Source organism: Azolla caroliniana, unplaced genomic scaffold, assembly GCF_043228905.1.
Source record: "Azolla caroliniana isolate FFs.n. ecotype wild unplaced genomic scaffold, voAzoCaro1.0.p SCAF_20, whole genome shotgun sequence".
Taxonomy (NCBI): domain Eukaryota; kingdom Viridiplantae; phylum Streptophyta; class Polypodiopsida; order Salviniales; family Salviniaceae; genus Azolla; species Azolla caroliniana.
The window spans coordinates 2,653,759-2,677,033 of record NW_028230455.1 but is presented as its reverse complement, the minus strand read 5'-3'; the positions used below and the strand labels follow the sequence as shown (position 1 = coordinate 2,677,033).

General features: G+C 40.2%; 1 protein-coding gene across 3 annotated transcripts; it reads left to right on the top strand.

Annotated features, from left to right (window-relative positions):
• The first annotated feature begins 808 nt into the window (after positions 1-808).
• Positions 809-22,404, top strand: LOC147850791 (uncharacterized). Of its 3 annotated transcripts, none has more exons than XM_087335604.1 (6): positions 809-1,291; positions 2,239-2,391; positions 2,500-2,766; positions 9,941-11,431; positions 12,204-12,267; positions 22,386-22,404. In XM_087335604.1, exons 1-5 carry the CDS (start codon positions 863-865, stop codon positions 12,234-12,236), a joined length of 2,373 nt encoding a protein of 790 aa, XP_087191730.1. In that variant the 5' UTR covers positions 809-862; the 3' UTR covers positions 12,237-12,267; positions 22,386-22,404. The 3 variants fall into 3 exon arrangements, with proteins under 3 accessions (XP_087191730.1, XP_087191729.1, XP_087191728.1); XM_087335603.1 differs by lacking the exon at positions 22,386-22,404 and adding an exon at positions 13,749-13,996; XM_087335602.1 differs by lacking the exon at positions 22,386-22,404 and having other exon boundaries at positions 810-1,291; positions 12,204-13,101.
• Positions 22,405-23,275: the final 871 nt, after the last annotated feature.

The following is a 23,275-nucleotide window of genomic DNA, read 5'->3' as shown; positions in this document are numbered from 1 at the left end:
GGGTCACTTGTCACCTGAATACTTAACACAAAAGAAGTTCTCGGTGAGCCTCTCCTCAAGAAGAACACGTTTATGCATTCATAGACCCCATGAAGATGATCTTTTAGTTAACAATCGATGCAACTTGGAACAACAAAATCTAGTTCAAGAAGAATAATAAAAGAAAATTGACGATAAATGGAAGAATAAACTATATGGATTCAAACCCACAATTTTGAATCCAGCAACCTCCTACCTAGTGATGCTCAAGATCTATGAAAGAGCATTTGTGATCAAACTGCTATGTTGAGAGCTCTTACAAGCTCTATTGTGGAAAGCACCTGCATGATGATGCTTCTGGAGTGCGAGAATTAGTGCTACGCCAAGCATTGTTGCTCCGCAATCGGCCATCATCCATAAACAGACGACAACATCATGCATGCTTATCACCAGACATCTGACCATACCGTACGCTTGACGCAAAGCCTAGGGTTCACAATATTGAGTCCTTTCAATTATTCTCTTTTTTCCTGATCCCATCCCTTATACAAATCCTAAAGGGGACCGAATTAGAGCCGAGGGATGACTGGCATGACTATTCTTGACTTGACCAAGACTTTCCTCCGGCCTTTCTATGAGATGACTTCAACCAACAACACAAGAAGAAGAAGAAGAAGAAGAAGAAGAAGAAGAAGAAGAAGAAGAAGAAGAAGAGACTTTCCTTTCCTTTGGCCTTCAATCTTTGTTGTGATGAGAATTGACTCTTTGCAAAAAAAAAAAGTCTCTCTCTCTCTCTCTCTCTCTCTCTCTCTCTCTCTCTCACTCTCTGTCTGTTTTGTCTGTCTGTCTGTCTGTCTCTTGTCTCCCTCTCTGATGCTCGGCTATGGCGTCTGCTCCCCTCATGCAGCTTCACGACTCCGACTCCCCCAACCATTTCTACCTCTATCGCGGCGGAAAGAGCCAAATCCGAGCAGAGAAGCAACTCCAGCAACAGACCACTTTCCTGTCAGAATTGGTTCGAGAAGAGTTCCCCTCCTCGATTAGCTCTAAGCACAGGGAAGACATGGACGAGAAGGAAGAAGAAGAGGAACGGAAAGGAAATGAAAGGAAAGAAGAAAAGAAGGAGTCTGTGGCTCTACTCGAAGCAATCTTACATGAATCTGATCTTCAGGAGAAGAAAGAAAGGCGTTTAGAAGAAGAAGAAGAAGAAGAAAAGAAGAAAGACATGGTTAGTTCTCTGTCTCAGAATTCTTCTCTGTCTGATGATCTTCAATTGGCTGAAAAAGCTTCATCGCAACATTTCTACTCCAAGGTTAGATCTTTCGCCTTCTTTATTCTTTTTTGCTAGAAAAACTAATGCCTGATTGATTGCTACTTTAAGGCATGCACGTTTTCTCTTTGAGGCCAAACGTTAATCTGGTGTGTCTGTTTCTTCTGAAGAGGGAAATTTTGCCTAGAATTTCTGGGTTTTTTTTGAGGCTTCCATGCAAATTATAGATGCTGAAGTTTGCTTGGAATTGGTGTTTTCTCTTCTTCTTCTTCTTCTTCTTTCTTAAACATCAGTGCAGGAAAAATAAATATCCCATTCATCAAGATTCTGTATAGTAGTAGAAGCAATTTCTAATGAACATTTTGCCATCCCTTGGAGGTGAAATTTACCTGGAATGTCAGTTTTTTCTTAGAGATAAAAAAATCCATGTTTCTTATATGTTTTTGCACATGATTATGAAGGAAAAATATACTGTTTTCTGTTGAAAGCCTCCATATGGATCATGTTTTTTCTTTTAGAAGTTTCCATACAAATTATAGGGGCAAGAACTTTCTTGGAGTGCTATTTCTCTGTTTTGAGGGAAATTTCTCCTAGAATTTTTGTTTCCACCAAGAGGCTTCTATATAGAGTCAACGATTTATCTGAAATTTCTTTTTTCTCTTAGAGGCTTTCATCCATAACTGTCGACTCAAATTTTACCTATAATTTCTGTTTTGTTCAGAATTACTTGTTACAGAGGCTAATTATACCTGGAGTTTTTCTTTAAATAGAAGCTTGTTCAGAATAGAGGCAAACTTTTACTTTGGGTGCTGTTTTCTCTTAGAGGCAAATTTACTTGGAATTGTATTTTTTTCCTCTTAAGGAATGTTTTATCTGGAATTGTGGTTTTCTCACTTAGAGGTTTTCTATATAACTATAGAGATAAAAATTGATATCAAATTTATTCCTGTAGAAGAATTTTCATAAAGGTTATATTTTTCTTTGAATAGAAAGGGAGGTTGCATTCTGCATGCTCAGGTGATTCTAGCAAAGATCCAGAAACATTTTCTCCTTCGGCTATTACGACCACTACAATGAAAAGTGACATTTTGGTTTCCTCCCCAAATGATAATGGATCTATCTCCAGCATTTCTTCTACTGAAGTATGTGCTACATTGCAATTTCATGTTTAGAGTTTCTCAATTATTTTCTTATAGGATAGGACAAGTTTGCTTATAACATGGGTTTTTTATTTTTAACCTTTCAAATAGGTCCAAAGTGTTCTACAATCATGCCTGGCAAATGCAGAAATCGTAGCAACGAAGCTTTTGCAAGAGGCTATGGATACCGTCCAATCACAGGTTCTGTGTGCTTTGCAGCAAGCAGCCAATGAGGCTATTGACAATTTAAAGAAAGATGCAGCACACCGTATTGTGATGGCTGAGCAGAGAGCTACAACACTTGAACATGAGCTCTCTATGGTGAAGCAGCATGCTCTGATGATGCTTCTTCGATTAAAAACTGACAGCGATGCCAAGGTATGTAGAACACTCTCTAGTTTGAGATTTGAATGTGTGTATGGGATCCACCATGGTTTAGTTCTACTTTGTTCTCATCATGGTTATTCAATGCAAGTTTTATTTCATTGAGTTATAGAAACAGAGTGCCTGTTTGAATATGTTGGTAATCGAACTCAACTTCCCATAGGAATAGGTTTCACACTAGCTCATGGACATACCAGGTTAGTTTGCTTTTCTTTACCGAATATATAAAAGGAAATTGACATGACGTACCTAGTGCTGGAACCGGGATGCTGCACTTTCTTGGGTTAATATTTCTATTCATGTTTCCTATGCTTGAGATTGTTTATGGGGAACTCTGTATTCTGAGCAGATGTATCTATCTTATTCTCTTAAGGTGCATTAGTGCATGTTTATGGTTTGCCCTTAGAACAATTTTTCTTTAAAGGTAATACGTATGCTTTGCTTTTTGTTTACAAGCTTGCTCCATAGTTAGAAGTTTCTTTACCCTTCATGGTGGATGGTGATCTTCAAGATGAAGTACAATGTTTATTGTTCTTGAGATATAATACATGCTCCTTGGTTCTCTATACAAACTTGCTCATAGTTTGAAGAACACAATCTCTCTAGGGATCAAATTCTAATTCTGCCCAGTTCGCCAATTTTTGAAATTTCTCAAACCATGTGTGGGTTTGGGTGTCAATGGAAAATTTAGATTTGAGCTTACACTTTTTGGGATGGCTACTCGAATGAAAAATCATACTTATAGCATGTATATGTGGTTTGCATACTGCTCTTCTGCATCCTTCATTAATGTAGAGCCCATCAAATCCAGTCATCTCTTTGCAACATCATATATACAAAATTAGAATTTTTTATCGTACATAAAGAGGCCAATTTTGACCTATGGGACCAAAGTATACATGTGTTCTTGATATGTGTCTCCTTCCTAAGAAAGGGTATTTATACATTGAAGCACAAAGTCTCTATGTGTGAATAAAGCATGCACATATGAGCTCAACCTTCTAGGTGGTGTCTTGAGTATGGCACTTAAGTTATCACTCCCTCTTAGTATGTCAACATATCTTGAACGAATTGCACTATATGTCGAGCATGTGTAGAGCAAGTGACATTCATCTTCTACCATGCCTTCATTGAATACTTTACATTACATGTCTTCAAATTCGTTACATTTTGATACCATGATGCAACTTCAATGCCTAACTTGTGAGATCAAGTGCGAAGTAGTGTAAGGGCTCTACGAGCATTACTACTCATATTGGTAATGACAAGGTTGGATATGATCAATAGGCATTCTTGCTTTATATTGAGATCAACATTCAGGGTTGACATTTGCAATGTAGTATTCTAGCTTTGTCCTCGTAGCATCTTCCCACTTCATCCTTAATGATTCCACCAAGCTTTCCTCAATCATTACATAATGCATAGCATCGCCCGAAAAGCTCTAAAAGATCATCCACACCCCATCTTCTAAACCATTTCCTTATGTCAACAACCAAACCAGATGAGAGAATCTTACTCTTATGATTCTTTTGTAGCTTACATCCAACATTCCAAGCTAGATGTGGTAATCAATGATTCGGCATATTCTCGACTTTTGTAATGTATTTATATACTCTTTGGAGTGCTAACATTTCTATGGGTCGAACACTTGTTTCTAAGAGCATAACCTGGTAAGAGGTAGTGCATTTAACTCCTACTTGCCTCCTTAAAAACATCTTTTGAATTTTCTCAATCTCATTCCATGCATTAAGCAAGATGGTGCCACCCCATACTTCTACTCCATAAAGCAATACTTGAGTTACCATGGCATTGAACAACATTAGTTTTACTTCCCGTCCACAAGTATCACTTTGGTTGCATTGGTTCTCCAAAAGGTAATACGATTTCCAACTGGCGTGGAGCCTAGAATCAAAGCATGTACTCTATTTATTTGTGGCAGGTACATCAATGCGAAGATATTTAAAGCTCTGAAAAAATTGTATATGTTCACCTCTATATGTGATCATAGGGTAATGATGAGGTTGGATGGTTTGCACTTCCATCATTTTTGTTTTCTCCACATTCACTGCTAGTCTACTACTATGGTAAAATTCTTCTAATACCCCAAGTAAATGTTGCACACTATCAACATCATATGAGAAGAGTACCACATCATTTGCATATAGAAGCAATAAGATAACATGTTGCATCAATTTGGGGCCATTCAATCCTTCTTCTCTTGCAACCTTATTCACCACTTCTTCTAATTGAATACATAAGCCAAAGCGTGTGGGGGATAGTAGACATCCTTGCTTGACCCCCATGTTACTTAAAAAGTGCTTTGAGAATCCACTATCCATTTTTAGTTGGCATTTCACTTGTTCATATAGGCGTGCAACAACAACTCTATACTCTAATGGCATGTCAATCTCTACCATTCTATTCCAAAGCTCACTTCATGGTATGGTATCAAAGCTTTCTTGAAATCAACAAAACAACAAAAAAGTGTTTTTCCTTGTAGTCGAGTCTCTTCCATGATTACTCTCAATGTAACCAAATGATCCACAGTCGAGTGTTTTGGTGTAAATCCTGCTTGCCCAAGTGCTCTTTTGCTTGTACTTTCAGCCCATGTACTTATCGTTTGCTCCATAATAGTGTTATATAATTTAGCAATAGTTGAGCTCACCATTATTGTACGATAATTTGATACTTGATTGTTATCTCCAACTTCAAATATTGGTTTAATCCAATTCATAAGCCAATAGTGTTATATAATTTAGCAATAGTTGAGCTCACCATTTGGAAATCCTTGTTTAATAGCTTGCTCAATAATTGTCATTATCCAATGACAAGTATGTGGCATTGTCCATTTTAAAAGCTCACTTGAGACGTAGGTTGCATTTGTTGCTTTCCCACTCGCTATCTTCTTTATTCCCTTATTGATATCATCAATATCGATACATGTAGTGCATGATGTTTCAATTTTCTCAATAATAGGAGCCACACCTTCATGCATATATAGCATTTGTACATAGTCTAACATCTCTTCATTTATAAAGTGACCTTTTCACGTCTTCTTTCTTACCCTTGAGTTGTCTCCATGCTAATTTTGGTTTGAGCTTAAACAAGTTTTTCTTTTTCATCTCTTGCATTTGGAAATATGTTCTTTTCTTTCTCCTCACTACTTTCTTATATAGGTGCCATGGAACAATCTTTTCATTTTCCCCTTCTATGGACTTAAACCATTTGAAATACATCTTACATTCATCGTCGAACCAAGAATTACATCTACACATCTTATGCCCACCCACATGCCTCTTAAAGTATTGATATCCTTCAAATGTTGCCAATTTTCTTTAATATCGTTTCTTAGAGAAAAATTTAACAAATTGTTCTCCACTTCATTTGCATATATCTTAGCTTTTTTGTAGCAAGGTCAGACGACACATCTCTTTTCGTCTCTCACTCCATGGCATCTATTGGTGAAATGTGGAATTGAAAGCTCTAAGTACAATGGCTTGTTGTCTCAGTTCGGAGATAGAGAACCAACTTTAAACACATTCACCAATGATAGATCACATGCCAACATTAATGTGTAATCAACCACACTTCCTCGACCCGAGGATGGTAAACATGTGAGCACATTTGTCAATGGGAATGCCTTTATACCATTTAGGATAATCAAGTTTGTGCAATTTAGCATATGTATCAAAAGTTCTCGATAATCTAATATGACACAATCCTCCTAGTTACGCAATAGACAATGTTCTACTTCATTTCCTTCAAATATCTCCACATTTTGGAAATTTCCAACTCTTGCATTGAAGTCTCCTATAATTAAAACTTTACCAAGCTTCTCAAATGAAAGTATATCATGGTATAATTCTGTAAAAGGATTGGCACAATCTAACCTAAACCTACTATAGTAGTTTGAGTCTTTGGGAGGAATGTAGCATGCAACTATATACAACTTCTCTTTCCCCAAATTAACCTCTATCCATATGTATCTCTTATAGTCATCATATTTGCATACTTTGATAAAATTATCTAAGCTCTCATGGTAGATACATGCTATCCCGACACGCCCAATATTCCCTTTGGAGTGAGGCCATATCGATTTTATGAGGTAACTAGGTATACGTTTTGCCTCGTGCTCCCATGTTTCAGCCAAAATTATAATATCCATACCTTGAGCTACATCATTGAGTCCTAAACCCTTACTTCCATGGATATCCTCTACAGTTCCAAAACATTACTTTCAATAGTGAAGCACTTATAGTCCCATAGGTCGTTGGTTACTATGCATTTTGATTTGCTTTCCTAGATGCATATGCTTGCCTTCTATGTTCTTGCCCTTGTGGAGTTTTATCCTCCATTATAAAAAAACTTGTCCCTTTTAAGTACACCTTACGACTATCTAGAATCATAGCCCTTTTATGTTCATCAAGGAGTGTACAAACAATAGCTCGAGATGACTTTCCCTCTAGTTACTTTTTGCCAACCCTATGTGCGGCATATATAATAACATCTCGCATAGCAAAGTGATCTTCAAAGAATTTCATAATATTCTCTCCAAGAGATAATGCATTTTTTGTTTCATTTTCTTGCATACCTCTAATGACAATATTATTCTTTCTTTTTTCAATTTCATATTGCTCCTTTGCATCTAACATATCCATGATATTAGAATGCCTTTGCGTGATTTTTGGTGTTTCTTTCAAGAGAACATCTTTCCACCTTGTCATGATCACATCTTTGTTCCTTTCAATTGTAGATTTTATTTCGGTATTTACCTTCACTAAAATCTCTTTTTCTGCCTCAAGACTCAACATTTTTCTTTCTATTTTAGGCATCCGATTATCGTGCATTTGAATAGTCATGTTCTTCATTGCATGTAGTTCTTCACGCAAAGCTTTAATGTCCAACTTTTGCATTTCCATTGTATGTTGAAGAGTTAATTCTCTCTCCTTACAAGCAACAAGCATACATTTTGGTTTGCATATGCATCACTGTCTCTTGCAATGAGATATACATAGCTGCCATCTTTTCCATTGACAAAGTATGCATTTGATTGTTTGGGCTTTCAATCACATCATCATTGACTTTTAGTCCTCTTGGCATATTTATTATTAATAAAATGATAGAAGAAGTATAATGTACCTTTCAATAGAGAGAGAGAGAGAGAAAGAAAGATATATTAATGTCTTCTAAGGCCAAAATTGACCCATGAGACAAATGGTTTACAAAAAAATGGGATATTTACCCATTCATCGAAAGTAAAAATAAAAATAGAGTTTAAGCTAAATAGTGAGAGAGAGAGAGAGAGAGAGAGAGAGAGAGAGAGAGAGAGAGAGAGAGAGAGAGAGAGAGAGAGAGAGAGATAGATAGATTATATTATTGTCTTCGGAGGTCAAATATGACCTCTGAGAGAGAGAGAGAGAGAGAGAGAGGTTATAAATTAATTGATAAAACTGTCAAGGCTCATTTGTATGCTTAAAAATTGGCAATAGATTTCTCAATTTTCATGGAGGAGCTATAAGTCAAATGGTTTTTTTTGAATATGATATTCACTAGCACCTTCACGTCTTTGATATACTGAAGACCCAATCCCCAACATGTTTTTCAGGAACATTGATGAATTTTTAGAGAAAAAAATAAATATAAAACATGGTGAATGTGGTCAAACAGAGAATGTTCGAGATCTGATTATTGAGAGGTAGCTGGTCAGTTAGATTTCAATACTATGCCTTGGGCATTTTTGAATTCCTCATAGTTTGCACAAGCAGAAGAAGACAGCTTGTTCCACTTCCACTATTCCTTGGATCTGGCTATATGGTCAGTCTGTGACCCCTAGATGCATTCAGCACCCACCCTGAGGTGATCCTGTAGGTGGGCTGGTCCATGCATGTGGATTTCATCTGCTCCATTGCTTGTTGATTACTTAAGAAATTAGAATTGAACTTTGATTTCAATGGATAATTGGACATAGCATTATTCGTTTCTAAATAGTGCATTTATAGTTCGTTCTTACTATTAAGAATATTGGAGCTTTCCCTACAAAGTATAACTAATCTAATTCGTTTTTGAGAAATGTTTTGAATCTCTAACTTTAAAATTCAAGTCAGATATAATGAACTGCTAGTCATTTCCATATCGTGCTACTAGAAAACTTGCCCTAGGATGTGCACATGGTTAGTTCTTTATTTTGTCACTGATACTCTGGACAAGAATTTCCCAAGCCAATTTGATAGGAAATCTTCTTCTTGTTTTTCTACACGTATTCTCCATCAGTTTTTGACACTTTTGAGTTTGCAAAAAGCAATAAGAAATTCACCACATCGTCTTACATTAGTTTTTGATTATCATGTGTCTCCTAAAGCTTTTTGAAACTTGGAAATTTTTTCACAATTCTCTAAACAAATCGTATTTTCCTAATCGTTATAGGCTTTAGAGAAAAAGAGGAAAGAAAAAACTGAGTGGAAAAAGGAAATCAGATTCAAACACAACTGAAGATCTTCCGTTTTTGCTTAATTTTAGTTCCAGCCCATGATTCAATTTTGGAAACTGTGGTTAAAGGCGATCAACTGTCTGAACTCTCTTCACATTGGAAGTTCTATATGGTGAACTTTAAAGCAATGCAAAATTAAAAGATCAATTATAAACAAGAACCTCCGTTTCTTCTTTTATGAAGTACATCAACTGCTTTCTATGTTGATGCTTAAAAGTAACAAAATGCTAGATATATATGAAAAATAGAAATAAAATACTGTGTATTTCCTTCATGAAGACATGCCATCTTTATTTAGTAATGGTTAGGCACTATGATTGTTGGTTATTCATGATTCATTATTACATTTCAAGACATGTAATTTTAGGTAGCTAGCATAGAAAGTCATTTATTTCCCTTCGTTCACTCACATTGACAAGCTAACACAAACAGTTGCGATCGTTGTCAGGTCTGATTGGCTAAATTATGGTCTTTTACAGACATTAATTTATATTTCTTTATTTGGCATGGTCGCAAATGTTTGTGTGTTTTTTGTTACCTATATTTTGTATTGACCTAGATCCTAGAATAACCTCAGGTCCTAACATTATTTAGTATATCATTCCCCTCACGCTATTTTTATGAAATTTCTGCTATGCTCTCCTGTGATGTTTTTACTAAGGACATGTGCCTCGATTTCAGGTTTTAGAGATGGAAAAAAGGTACTTAGCAGAGAGAAGAAGGGCCCAGGATGCTGAGGCCAAGCTTATAACAGCCCAAGACACCTCAAAGAGGTTGAAATTAGAGCTTAGAAAGAAGAGAGAGGTAATAGAAAAGATGCAAAAGTTGGTACAACCAATCAGTGGAGACCACCAACAGACATTAAAGAGAATGACAGATACAACTGTAGCTTGTGGAGGGAATTTCTTGAGAGATGAAGTAGATGATATGAATATGCAATCTCCCAAAAATAGGTTTCGTCCCAATATGGAAAATTATTCATTGCATGCATTTAGTCAAATAGCCCACCAGGATGTCCACTATGCTGTAGCCAAACCTGATGTTCTGATTGGCACAGCTACATCTACAGAAGATGGAAGAAAGCTAATTGCAGAACCAGTGAAGGATGAAGAGAAAATGGAATTGCACATTCCAACTAATTGTCTTATTGAAAAAGTTGAAGATGCAGCTGTTCTCCATACAGAGGATGCAATGCCAGAAAATAAACAAGAAAGACCCTTGTTCCAAATTGGAAGCACAAACACTGATCATGTAGAAACAGTTGATGAACCAAACAGAATGATGGTTATAGGTCCCAAGGCGATGATGGATCACACAAAAACAAATCATAAACATAAAGATTGGGTTGATTCAAGTATTGATTGTTTTGAAACTACCATGCCTCTGGTGCTAGACGAGCATCCAAACTTAGGTGATGAGAATTTTGGAAGTTTTAGAGGTTCAGATAGTTCCATAAAGGGAATTTATGTAAGGAGAAAGGATAGAATGAAAAGTGAACAATATGCAAAGAAGGAAAACAATGGTTTGGCAGTGGTGAAGCCTTGTCCAAGTATGAACGAGTGTATTCATAGTTCTGGCTTTACAGTATTGAGAGAAATGGAATTACAAGCCAAAGTTGATATAGGAAAGGGAAATGAGATGGTTGATGTTCCAATGCTTCCAGATGATGTATTACGAATCAAGAATTCTGTGACTTATCAAAAAAACGAAGTTTTGGAGGAGAAACTACTGAGAAATGTTTATGGAAATGGTTCAGAATCGAATCTCAATAAATCAAGAGATGAAAGTTTTTTAAAGTCAAATGAACTTGCAAGGCCTGACTATGAGGTGGCCACTTCACTTACTGAATTAGCTTTCCTCGGTCAAGAGCTTCAGCGTCATCAAATAGAGATGTCACCCTCCATGAGAAGAGAAGATGTATTCATAAAGCCAGGTAGAACAGGACTTAGAATGAAACGAATGGGAGTGTCTTTCCAGAGGAATGTGAGTTCTGGGGTTGGAAGAAAAATTGTAAAGAAGGCCAAGCTTGATGAAGATGATGGTAGAATGTTAGAGAAGTCCAGTCAAAAGAGATTGAAGAGAACAAGGATAGGAAAATCAACCACTACAAAAGATGGCTTTTCTGTTGAATCATCTAGAGATAGCAGAAGGCTACTGCAAGGGGCACGGCAGGTCTTACTCTTACACTGTTAAAATAGCTTTTGCAGCTTTTTTATGTTTGTGATCTTTAAGAGCGTAATTTTTGCATTTGGGATATTTTGGTGTAGCTTTTCCTTTTATATTGTTTTATGGACCTGGTTTTCTCATTTGGAATTTTGTTGTGTAACTTCTCTATCCATAAAGGTGGTCTTTAAAGAGCCTGATTTCCCATTTGAGATATTCTGGTGAATCTTTTTGCTCCTTTATGAACTTGGCATTTTGATTTGGGATCTTGTGCAGCTATTTTTACATTTAGCATCTTTTTGTGTGCAGATTTTTTCTATGCCTTCATAGTCATTCCTTGTTTTTCTCATTTAGAATCCGCAGGCGTTCCTGCAGCTGTTTGTTCCTCTCTTTTAACTTCTCTATCCATAAGTGTGGTCTTTAAAGAACCTGATTTCTCTTTTGAGATATTCTCGTGAATCTTTTTGCTCCTTTATGAACTTGGCATTTTGATTTGGGGTCTTGTGTACCTATTTTTTACATTTCGCATCTTCTTGTGTGCAATTTTTTTCTATGCCTTCATAGTCATTCCTGGTTTTTCTCATTTAGAATCCGGTGGCTTTCCTGCGGCTCTTTATTCCTCTCTTTAAGTTGTTTTCCTTTATCATTTGGGGATTTTCTTATACACAGCTTTTTTCTTTGTTATTATTGTAGTCTTTTGAGAAATTGATTTCTCATTGTTTTTGTTATATTGTAGTCTTTAAGGAGCCAATTTTCTGAGATGATGTCTTCTTTTGTGCAGCTTTTGTGCTTGGCAGAAAAGAAATGGGGATGATTGAAAACCAGTAAAATCCATGTTAAAACAGGTGTGTAAGAGGCCTTCTAGTAGTTGAAATTCCTTTTTAATTGAATCGTCTTTACAAGTCTCTTTGTTACACAATATATCATTCAATTCGAATGATGCCATTCTTCCCACAATTCTCCCATAGTAAATATCTACAGCAAGAAAATATGGAATACATGATATAATCTTCCAAGTAGCTTAGTGGATTTGGCCCCCTTCTGTGTACTATAATTCTATCAATAATACTACTACCCCTTTTTTGATGAATTCTTTTCTTCGATGATTATCCCCATCTTGTTTTTCACCAAGAAGCCAAATTTTGAAAATTTGAGCTCAGATTGTCACATAGAAAGTTTAATCCAATCAGCGCTCAAGTAGAAATTCGAAATCTTACTATGAAGTTGTGGAGTATATGTGCTTTGATTTTGGGAGTGGGAGTACCTTTGCAATGAAGTATATATACACTCGGACACTTTCATGTGATATAGCAAATAACCTGTTGTGCCATACACATGACTAGAAGATCATAATACGTAGTAATATCCTGTGCTTTTGGTGAATTTTAAATGTTCTTTCATTAACCTTCTATTCGGAAAGAGAACTTCATACCATGTATTTTTAACACACTTCATTTCAAAGGCCCAATCCATGGTATGCCTTTCTCAATGTACTATTTATGCATCATCATGCCCGAAAGTTTGAATGACTTCTTTTAACTAAATAGACAAAGAAGATATACGGCCATTTTAATTTGTATGCAAATTTAATTATTTCATGCTGTGTGTAACTGATGCACTACAGTGTTATGTATTTTGTTTCAACTTAATGAATTAATGAGTTTGTGTGGCTCTAGTGATTATGCTTCTGCATTTCCCTTCATTTCCTAAACAAAAGCATTCATCTTTTTGTTGTAATGATTATGCTTATTCTCTTTATTTCCTATACAACTTGTCATGGATTTGTCTTGGCTCTGAAGATTAAAGCTCACGCTTTTCCCATCATGTAGTATCAATATTTGCTCTGGTTAGATATGTGATAGGCATCAATAAGAGCTCATTAAATATAATGCAACTATACTTCATGGGGGAGTTCACACGAGATATTGAAGATATTATCTTGGGGGAAACCACTTCCATTTTAATGTTTTGTGTCATGTCCACAGTTGATCTCTTGCTATCACCATGAGGATTTTGTAGTTGCTTTTTTCAAAATCAGATCAGAACCCTGTAGAACACAACTAATTTTCAAGTTTCCATGCCTTCCTGATTGTTTTGAAATCTGAATACTAATGCTGAGTACCTATACATAGATATAAAGGATACGTTTGCAAACGAGTTCTAGGTACCTTTACCAGGGATTCATTTTTAATTAAATAGTGTCCACCTACTAATGCATCTGCATAGTCGTTTGAAATATTGTGTGATATCATTCTATTGCTTAATATTACATGTGCCTTCATGTTATCTCTTGGAAATTAAAAGCTGTGGGATGTTTTACATGTAGGTTTTTGTGCATCATTTATGGCTTAACCCCCACACTTTTGGGACTCCATGTGATCTTAGAAAGGAAAGCTTGTCAGCCTTTTTAGTTTTTATGTATGTTAAAAACAGGTGGTCATACTGGTGGTTCAACTTATTTGTTGATACACATTCTTTATATTGTTTATTGTAAAGTGATCACACTAGGAAATCTACAAGGAGGTCCAGATATACCTATGTGAACTAACAAGGAGTTGTCCACAAGTTCTTGCATGCCATATGTATCACTATTTCAACGTTAACATCTTATTGTGATAAACCTAAACACTGTGTGAGTAGAACTAACAAAAATCTTAACCAAAACACAATGATGGCATGAAGGAAAATAACAAGTCTTGTTACCAATGCACACTAAGATACAAGATGCACCAAATCATTGGACAAAGACACCCTCAAGCGTGTTAGTTCCCAATAAAAAAAATATTATGGAGTATGTGATGATGTTACTATATCCCTCACAACATGGCATCTCTAGCAATCACAACTAAAACATTGAAGGTTGGAGAGACAAAGACAATCTTCAACCATTTGAACCTTTTGTTAGTAATGAAAACAAACCGTCTAGTACCTATGAAGACAATTGAGAAATAGCCTCATATCTACCCCACAAAACCTCAGGAATTTGAAGACTAAAACTTAAATCAACAATTGGCTCATGAATTGTTCAACCAAGTGAGTTTTTTCGAGTAAAGGACCTAGCCAAATTTTTTATCCATAGGTCATGAAGTCCAATAGATTCACTTCATAGTATAATCATGTAGCTATCATGTTCTTACTTTAGATCTCAAGTTTCTTTTAAGATGATGTTTAATTTCTATATATTCTTAGATTGTCCCTAGGTTTGTAGCACTCTTATTTAAACAAATATTCTTAGTTTATTCATTTCTCTTAGATTTTTGAGTTATCGTTTCCCTGTTTTCTTGTTTTCTTGCTCCCCTATCAAGCACATTGTCTATGTGGTTTGTATTTCCATTTCTTGCTTCACCAAGCTCCACTTGTTCATCTTTCAAGTTTTACTTGGGTATTGGGCATGGGGGGCTCATTAAAAACAACAAAGACATGTTTTTTTTAAAGTACGATAAAATAATATGTTGATAGATATGAAGATTTCCAACAATAAATCACCAATAACCAATCACCTCTAAACACTATTAAACAATGAGTTGTGACCGACACTTCCATTCAACCAGCTATTGACATTTTGATAGAATGTCAAACATTAATGCCTTACGAGCATAATAAAACATTTTCTAGAAATACTTTGAATGGTTCAGTCTGAATGTTAGTTGCATACTCTTGGTTCCTCGAAGATAATGGAATATGTGCTTTATTGCTTCCCAGTGCTTCCTCCCTGGATTCAACATGTAGCGGTTGGTAGCTCCTACGGCATGTGCAAGGTCGGGTCGGCTGGCTACCACCGCATACATGAGACTTCCTAATGCCCATGCATAGGGTATCTTTCTTATCTGTTCTGTCTCTACTCTGTGGAGGGAGACTCTCTATCCAATAGTCGGATCGACATCGGAAGCGATGTTGGTGCAAGCTTCGACTTGTCCATGTTGAACCGCCTCAGCACCTTTTGGATATACTCAGATTGGGAGAGATGTAGGATCCTCTTCGTCTTGTCTCGCTCTATCCTCATGCCCAAGATATGTTGGGCTTCGTAGAGTTCCTTCATCGTTAGCTCCTTGATTTCAAATCTATCACTTCCTAGAACGAGCATGTTGTCCACATAAAGGATCAAATATATCTTGGACTCATCGAATAATTCTTGTACATACATACATGGGTTGGAGTTAGATCGGTTGTATCCAAGTTGCCGAATGTGGGAGTCAAACTTCTAGTACCACAATCTCAGCGCTTACTTCAAGCCGTAATGGCTTTTCTTCAGTCAGCATACGAGGTGACCTTCCTCCTCCGTCGTCATGAAGCCTGCCATTTGAGACATGTAAATGTCTTCCTCCATATCTCCATGCAAGAAAGCCTTCTTTACGTCCATTTGTTCAAGCTCGAGGTCTTCTGTCACGACGACTCCTAGTAGGAGCCGAAGGGTTGTGATCTTGACTATGGGTGAGAGGATCTCATTGTAGTTGACTCCATGTTCTTGTTCGAATCCCTTTGTGATGAGCCAAGCTTTGTATTTGGGTTGATCCGAACCAGATACATATTTGTATATGTACACCCATTTGCAAGGCAGCAACTTTCTGCTAGTTGGTAATTCGACTAGCTCCCATGTGTCATTTTCCTTAAAATTGAGTCCATTTTGAATAGCATGGCCTTGTGCAATGTTTCGGCATCCGACGCAGCGATAACTTCTTCATATGAGCACGGTTCGCATGCGTCCATATAATTGATGTAGTCCAAGCCAGTTGATAGAACTCTTTCGGCTTTCGGACTCGTCCAGATCTCCTTGGTGCCAAATTGATTGGTTCAATTTCTTCGACCGCTACGGGTGGTCGGTTGGCATTGTTTGAACCCTTATTTGATGGAGATCTTGATGGTGATCCACTATGGCAAATTTCTTGCGTCTGTGTCGGATCTACCCCTGTTGTCTGTCATGGGAGTATTCAGCCAACTCGTTTGTGTCATTGTCGGTTCAGATCATTCGGTCAGCATATTACTCGGAGTTATCTCTACGAGCTCTCATTCGAATCAGTTGGTCAACTGGGTTCAACATTTGGCATTTCTTCCTCAAACACGGTGGGAGAAAAGTCAAAACTAACCCTCTTGCTGGGTCGGGGCTTTGTTCGGACTGAGCTGATTGAGTCTTCATTGAAGACTACATCGTTACTTTGGATCAACTTCCTATTCTCTGGCTCCCATAGTTGAAAGCCGAAGTTCTCCTCTATCCCATATCCGAGAAAGATGCATTTTTTCGAATGGGGGGCGAGCTTTGTCCTTTTCTCGTGTGGTATGTGTCGAATACATGTGTATAATGGACGTATTCACATTACCCCGTTTTGGCCATTTATGTAATTAGCATAAAGGGTAGTTGCCCTAAGTCGGTCACTATATATAGTGACCTTGTAACCTTTTTGTAAGGTTGGATGTTGTATTGTTGCTTTGTGAAATAAAGAGTCTTTTTGTGTCTCTCTCTCTCTCTCTCTCTCTCTCTCTGTGCAACGACCTACAATCTCTCATACACAGGGAATAAACAGGAATCGAGTGCTTCTTGATCTTCCGCAAAGACGACATTGCTTCCAACATCTGGTATCAGAGCCTGCACAGTAGTCGGTCCTTCAATCCGCTGTCGGCCGTCGTCTCTGCATTCGGTTTCCTGCGTCATTCGAAGAAGAGAGAAGAAGAAGAAAAAAAAAAAACCAGGTTTGCATCTCATCGCGTTAGATCATCTTGCTTGGAGTAAGCCATCAGATCGTACTCCGTTCCTTGTGATCGTAACCGCTCGAGGTGAAATCCCCTTGTGCAACTTTGACAACAACCCAAATTCGCGCTTCATCCGGCTGATCGACATTCGGGAGGATCAGTCGGATCCGTCTCTCTCGTCGCTGCAGTCACCCGAAGCCGAATCGGTCCAGATAATCGGTTTCAATAATCGGTATTCGGCATATATATCCGAAGCGAACCGGGCTCACTCCGACTCGGCAACATTCGGGAAGACCAGTCGGTTCTGTCCCTCAAGTTACCGGAGTCAACTCGAGCAAGTTCAACAATATATATATATCCGAAGCCGAACCGACTCGGGTTCAAATCCGACTAGAACGATATCGGGTGAGCCAACCGGCTGCACTCCAACAAGGTTCGTAGTCAACTCCGAACCGAGCTTCGTCAACCGAAACCGAATTTGATGGCATCAACATCCGGCTCGTCAGAAATGAGTCTACGAAAGTTCGATGGATCGAACTTCAACTTCTGGAAGGAACAAATGCAGGACTATCTCATAGTCAAGGGGCAAATCGATCCCATCGAAAATGAAGAACCTCCAGAAGGATACAAACCAATTGAGTGGCAGAAGCTGGACAGAATCGTCCGCGCCACGATTCGGATGCACCTATCGGAATCGGTATACTTTACGGTGCAATCGTGTACGACAGCATTTGAACTGTGGAAAACACTGTCGGACACCTACGAAAAGAAGGTCGCCGCAACAAAGATGTTTCTGATCCGGCGCCTCTACAACTTGCGGATGAAAGAATCCGATTCGGTCCAAGCACATCTCAATGAGTACGAAAGCATAAGCTCCCAAATCTCGTCACAGGGGACGGCAATCGAGGATGAACTCAGAGCAATGATACTCATGAGCAGCCTTCCCTCATCATGGGAAACTTTCGTCACAACCGTGTGCAACGCGTCAACCACGGCTGTTAAGTACTCCGAAGTCACGAGCGCAATCCTCACCGAAGCAGCTCGGAGAAAGTCTTTCGCCAAAGACTCAACAGACGACGCTTATGTAGTACAAGGTTCGACAGACCGATCGAACATACGAGGAAGAGATTCCTCACGGCCGCCCAACAATCAGCGAAGACGGAGCCAGTCACGGGATAACCGAATCTGCAACTATTGCAAGAAACCCGGACACATTAAAGCCGACTGCCGCACACTCAAGAACAAGAACAACAAGAAGAGTGGCCGGCATGAGGAGATCAATTACGTCGGCTTCTCAGCGGATGTACTACCGGACGACCCGAATATACTATCAATCGAAAATCCAGTCGGATCAGAAGTTCTACTCACGACTGAAGAATCGAGCACATGGCTCTTAGATTCGGGCGCGTCATTTCACGTGACTCCTCATCGATCCCAATTTCGGCAATATACGATCCGTCACTCCGACTCAGTTCGGGTCGGCAACTCGCAACACTGTGACATCATCGGAATCGGCACAGTAGAGCTCAACCTTGCAGGTGGCTCTACACTTGTACTCCACAATGTCCGACATGTACCCGAGCTCACAAGGCCATTGATCTCAGTCGGACAACTAGATGAAGACGGCATTCGTGCCGGTTTTTCTTCGGGAGGGTGGACACTCCACAGGGGGAACCTCCTGCTTGCTAGAGGACCCAAGATACACTCACTGTATCCGTTACATGTTACGCTCAGAGAGGGTAACCTGTTTTTGGTGGATATTCCTGTGTCATCACTATGGCACCGAAGATTAGGACACCTCAGCAAGGCCGGCATCACGCACCTATCTAGAGCCGGATACATCCCCAAACTCTCCTTCTCCGACCATCAATTCTGCGAGCATTGCCAGTATGGCAAACAAGCAGCCGCATCACACCCGACATCAGCACCAAGAGAAACGAGACCTCTTGATTTGGTCCACTCGGACGTCTGTGGCCCAATGCCGCATCAGTCTCTCGGCGGTGCCTCTTACTTCGTCACTTTTATTGACGATTCGACTCGAAAGGTGTGGGCTTATCCAATTCGCACCAAAGATCGGGTCTTCTCGATCTTCACCGATTGGCTCGCTATGGTGGAAAATCAAACCGACCGAAAGCTGAAATGCTTTCGGACAGACAATGGGGGAGAGTTTAAATCCGAAGAATTCGTCAAATTCTGCCGACAACGCGGCATCCGACGTGAATTTACGGCACCACACAGTCCGGAGCAAAACGGGATTGCAGAACGAATGAATCGGACAATCCAAGAACGGATAGTTTCCATGCTCCAACACTCCGGACTGTCGGATGGCTTCTGGGCAGAGGCTCTACTCACGGCAGTACACATAATCAATATGTCGCCAAGTAGACCTCTAGGACTTCAAATTCCTCAGGAACTATGGATCGGCAGTAAGCCGAATTACGACAAGCTGAGGATCTTCGGATGCGAGGCGTACGCCCTTATTCCGAAAGATGATCGCCGAAAACTTGCACCTCGGTCCAGGAAATGCATTTTCCTTGGATATGGATCCGACGGCGAAATGGGATACCGACTCTGGGACCCCGAACGCAGACAAATCGTTCGAAGTTCGGACGTTGTGTTCAACGAGTCGGCTATGAATCCATCAGTCGAAAAACCGATCGAAGTCCGAAGGGTAACATTTTCCGATGTGCCGACCCTTCAAGAAGGCCCCGCTCTCAACACACGGTCAGCTTCACGGGTAGCTGAACCTTACACTACCGACTCGGACAACCCCGACTCGGCACAGCAGAACAATCCGCTTTCGGACCATCCGACCTTGATACCCGATGCGACCAGTCCACTCTTACCTCGACGATCCGAGAGACTGTCGCAACCTCCGGAGAGGTATTCTCCTGGAATTTTCTTCACCGACGCCGGCGAACCGACGTCTTACGAAGAAGCATCGACATCTGTCGATTCAGCCACCTGGCATCTGGCGATGGAGTCGGAAATGCACTCCATTCGGGCAAACAAGACTTGGGATCTGGTCGAATTACCTAGGAACCGACGTGCCCTTCCTTGCAAGTGGGTCTATCGACTAAAAGAGACGTCTGATTCGACCACCCCAAAGTACAAGGCCAGATTAGTTGCGAAGGGCTTCCGACAAGAATATGGCGTCGACTTCGACGAGATTTTCTCACCAGTGGTGAAAATGACAACCCTCCGTTTTCTACTCGGCGTAGTGGCAGCCGACAACTTGGAGCTGATTCAGCTAGATGTCAAAACAGCCTTCCTCCATGGTGATCTCGAGGAGGAAATTTATATGGAGCAGCCAAAAGGCTTCGTGGCGACTGGCCAAGAACATCTAGTCTGCCGACTCAGGAAGAGTCTATACGGCCTCAAACAGGCACCGCGACAATGGTACAAGAAGTTCGACGACTTCATCCAATCGATCGGCTTCTCAAAAAGCGATGAGGACCATTGTCTCTTCACCAACACAGCTCAAGATGGATCACCCATCTTCCTCATCATTTACGTGGACGACATGCTAATTTCTGGACGCCACGCGGGCGAACTTGCCGATCTCATTCGGCAACTGCGGTTGAAGTTTGCCATGAAGGACCTCGGTCCGGCACGACACATCCTTGGCATGAAGATTAGTCGGCATCGCGATAAACGACATCTTTTCTTGTCTCAGACCGACTATATCCGACGTGTCTTGGAACGCTTCAACATGCAATCAGCCAAATCTGCTTCAACCCCGCTCCCCATGAATCTTCGGCTCTCTCAGCGAGACTGCCCGACATCCGGTCCGGAGGGGGAAGATATGAAGTCGGTACCGTATGCACCGGCAGTCGGCTCCCTTATGTACCTGATGGTCGCGACACGGCCTGATATTTCTCACGCTGTAGGAGTCGTTAGCAGATTTATGCACAATCCTGGCCGATCGCATTGGAACGCAGTCAAGCATGTGTTCAGATATCTGGCTGGCACAAAAGACCATGGCATTCTTTTCGGTCCGAACCGAACCTCAGGCGTAGTTGGTTACACCGACTCGGACTTCGCCGGCTGTATAGACAGTCGGAAATCAACAACCGGATACTGCTTCAAATTCGGCAATGGAGCAATCTCGTGGAAGTCGAAACTTCAGGAGTGCACAGCGACCTCAACGACCGAAGCAGAATATGTAGCTGCGTCCGACGCAGCAAAAGAAGCTTTGTGGCTCGGTCGGCTGGCGCACACGTTTCGACAAGTCGACCATGACTCGGCCCCAGTTGTCTACAGCGACAGTCAAGGTGCTGTTGCCTTGTCAAAAAATCCGGTTCACCACAACGCCTCCAAACATATCGACGTTCGATATCACTTCGTTCGGGACTGCGTCATTTCAGGGAAAATCGGTCTAGAGAAAATATCCACAACCGACAATGTCGCAGATGGAATGACCAAGTGTCTCTCGGCAGACCGCTTTCGGTCTCTTCGGCATCAGATGGGCGTAACGACAAACCAGTCCGGTTAGAGCCGGACACAGAGCAGGATGGTTCCCGACAACCGACATCAGTTCCTAAATGATCGGCTTCAACTGTTCCGACCCGACCAGTTTGGTCTTCTGCCTTCGGACCCTGCCGACTCGAACAAAGCTGATATGTCCGAGAACCTAAGCCTATACCTGTAATTTTAGATAACCCATGTATACGCCCATTACGGGGGAGTGTCGAATACATGTGTATAATGGACGTATTCACATTACCCCGTTTTGGCCATTTATGTAATTAGCATAAAGGGTAGTTGCCCTAAGTCGGTCACTATATATAGTGACCTTGTAACCTTTTTGTAAGGTTGGATGTTGTATTGTTGCTTTGTGAAATAAAGAGTCTTTTTGTGTCTCTCTCTCTCTCTCTCTCTCTCTCTCTGTGCAACGACCTACAATCTCTCATACACAGGGAATAAACAGGAATCGAGTGCTTCTTGATCTTCCGCAAAGACGACATTGCTTCCAACAGTATGTGCACATATGCTTTGCACCCAAATATGTGAAGTCGATCGTAGTTCGGTTACTTACCAAACCATAGTGTCTGTGGCACTTGAAGTTTGATGGCCTTGGGCGGTGATAGGGGGGTGACAAATTGATTAGATATACAACCATCTGCATTGCCTCTCCCCAGAATTCCAACTTGAGTCCTACATGCTAGAGCATTATTGTCACTCGTTCTTGAATGGTCTGATTCATCTATTCGGCTACATCATTTTGCATCGGGATGTAGGGAACAGTCTATTGATGTAAGATCCCTCTTTTAGATAGGTACTTCATGAAGGCTTTGGAGGTGTATTCTCCTCCATTGTCCGATAGTAGAGTCTTTACCTTGTAGTCGGATCGATTTTCGACTTCAGTCAACCACCGAGCGAAAGTTTCTGTCACGACAGTGGCATGGTGTGTCTGTGACCTTTTCAAGCGCTTCATCTTTAGACTTAATCGAGTAAGCCCATAGTTTGTGTGTACTGTCATCTACAATGTGATGAAGTATTGTGCATTGTTGATAGGTGGGAGCCCTCCCAAGGGGTTAAGCGTGAGGGGGAGAGGGAGGAAGAAAGAAAGAGTGAAACAAATTTTTTTGAGAGGCCAACTTCTTCTCTTCTTTTTCATGTCCCATGGGTGAGGTTTATAAATGCATGAGGGTAACTGTTACAAATCAAGGACGTTAGGGTATCTATATAACCCTCTTATCATTTACACACCACTTACCCACACTCTCTCATATTTGAATGTGTAGGTGATATTGTGCAGTGGAAGGAACTATGTGTGCGTGTAAGACAAACAAAGAGAGAGAGGGCTTAGTGAGAAAGAGAAGAAGAAGTTATATTAGCAAGAGATAAAATTACATCCAACAACAACTTAGTTACAAAGGACTTGGTTTAAATACAAACTAACTTAGAGCAACTGCCCTTTCTACAATTTACAAAACAAGCCTACACTACACCTTGCGTGTCCATTGGTAGAGTGAAAGCCATTGCATTGGGGAAGTTGGGTTTGATTCTCAACACGCCCCTTGAAACACAACTTCAAGTCACTGGAAAGTCGTCTAGATGTTTGGTTTGTTTCGACTTTCTAAATTCCTCAAATCTTAAGACTGTTCTCCCTCGTGTGAGGAATATGTCCCTCATGTGGGAGGAGCCGACTGTTCAAGCCAACAG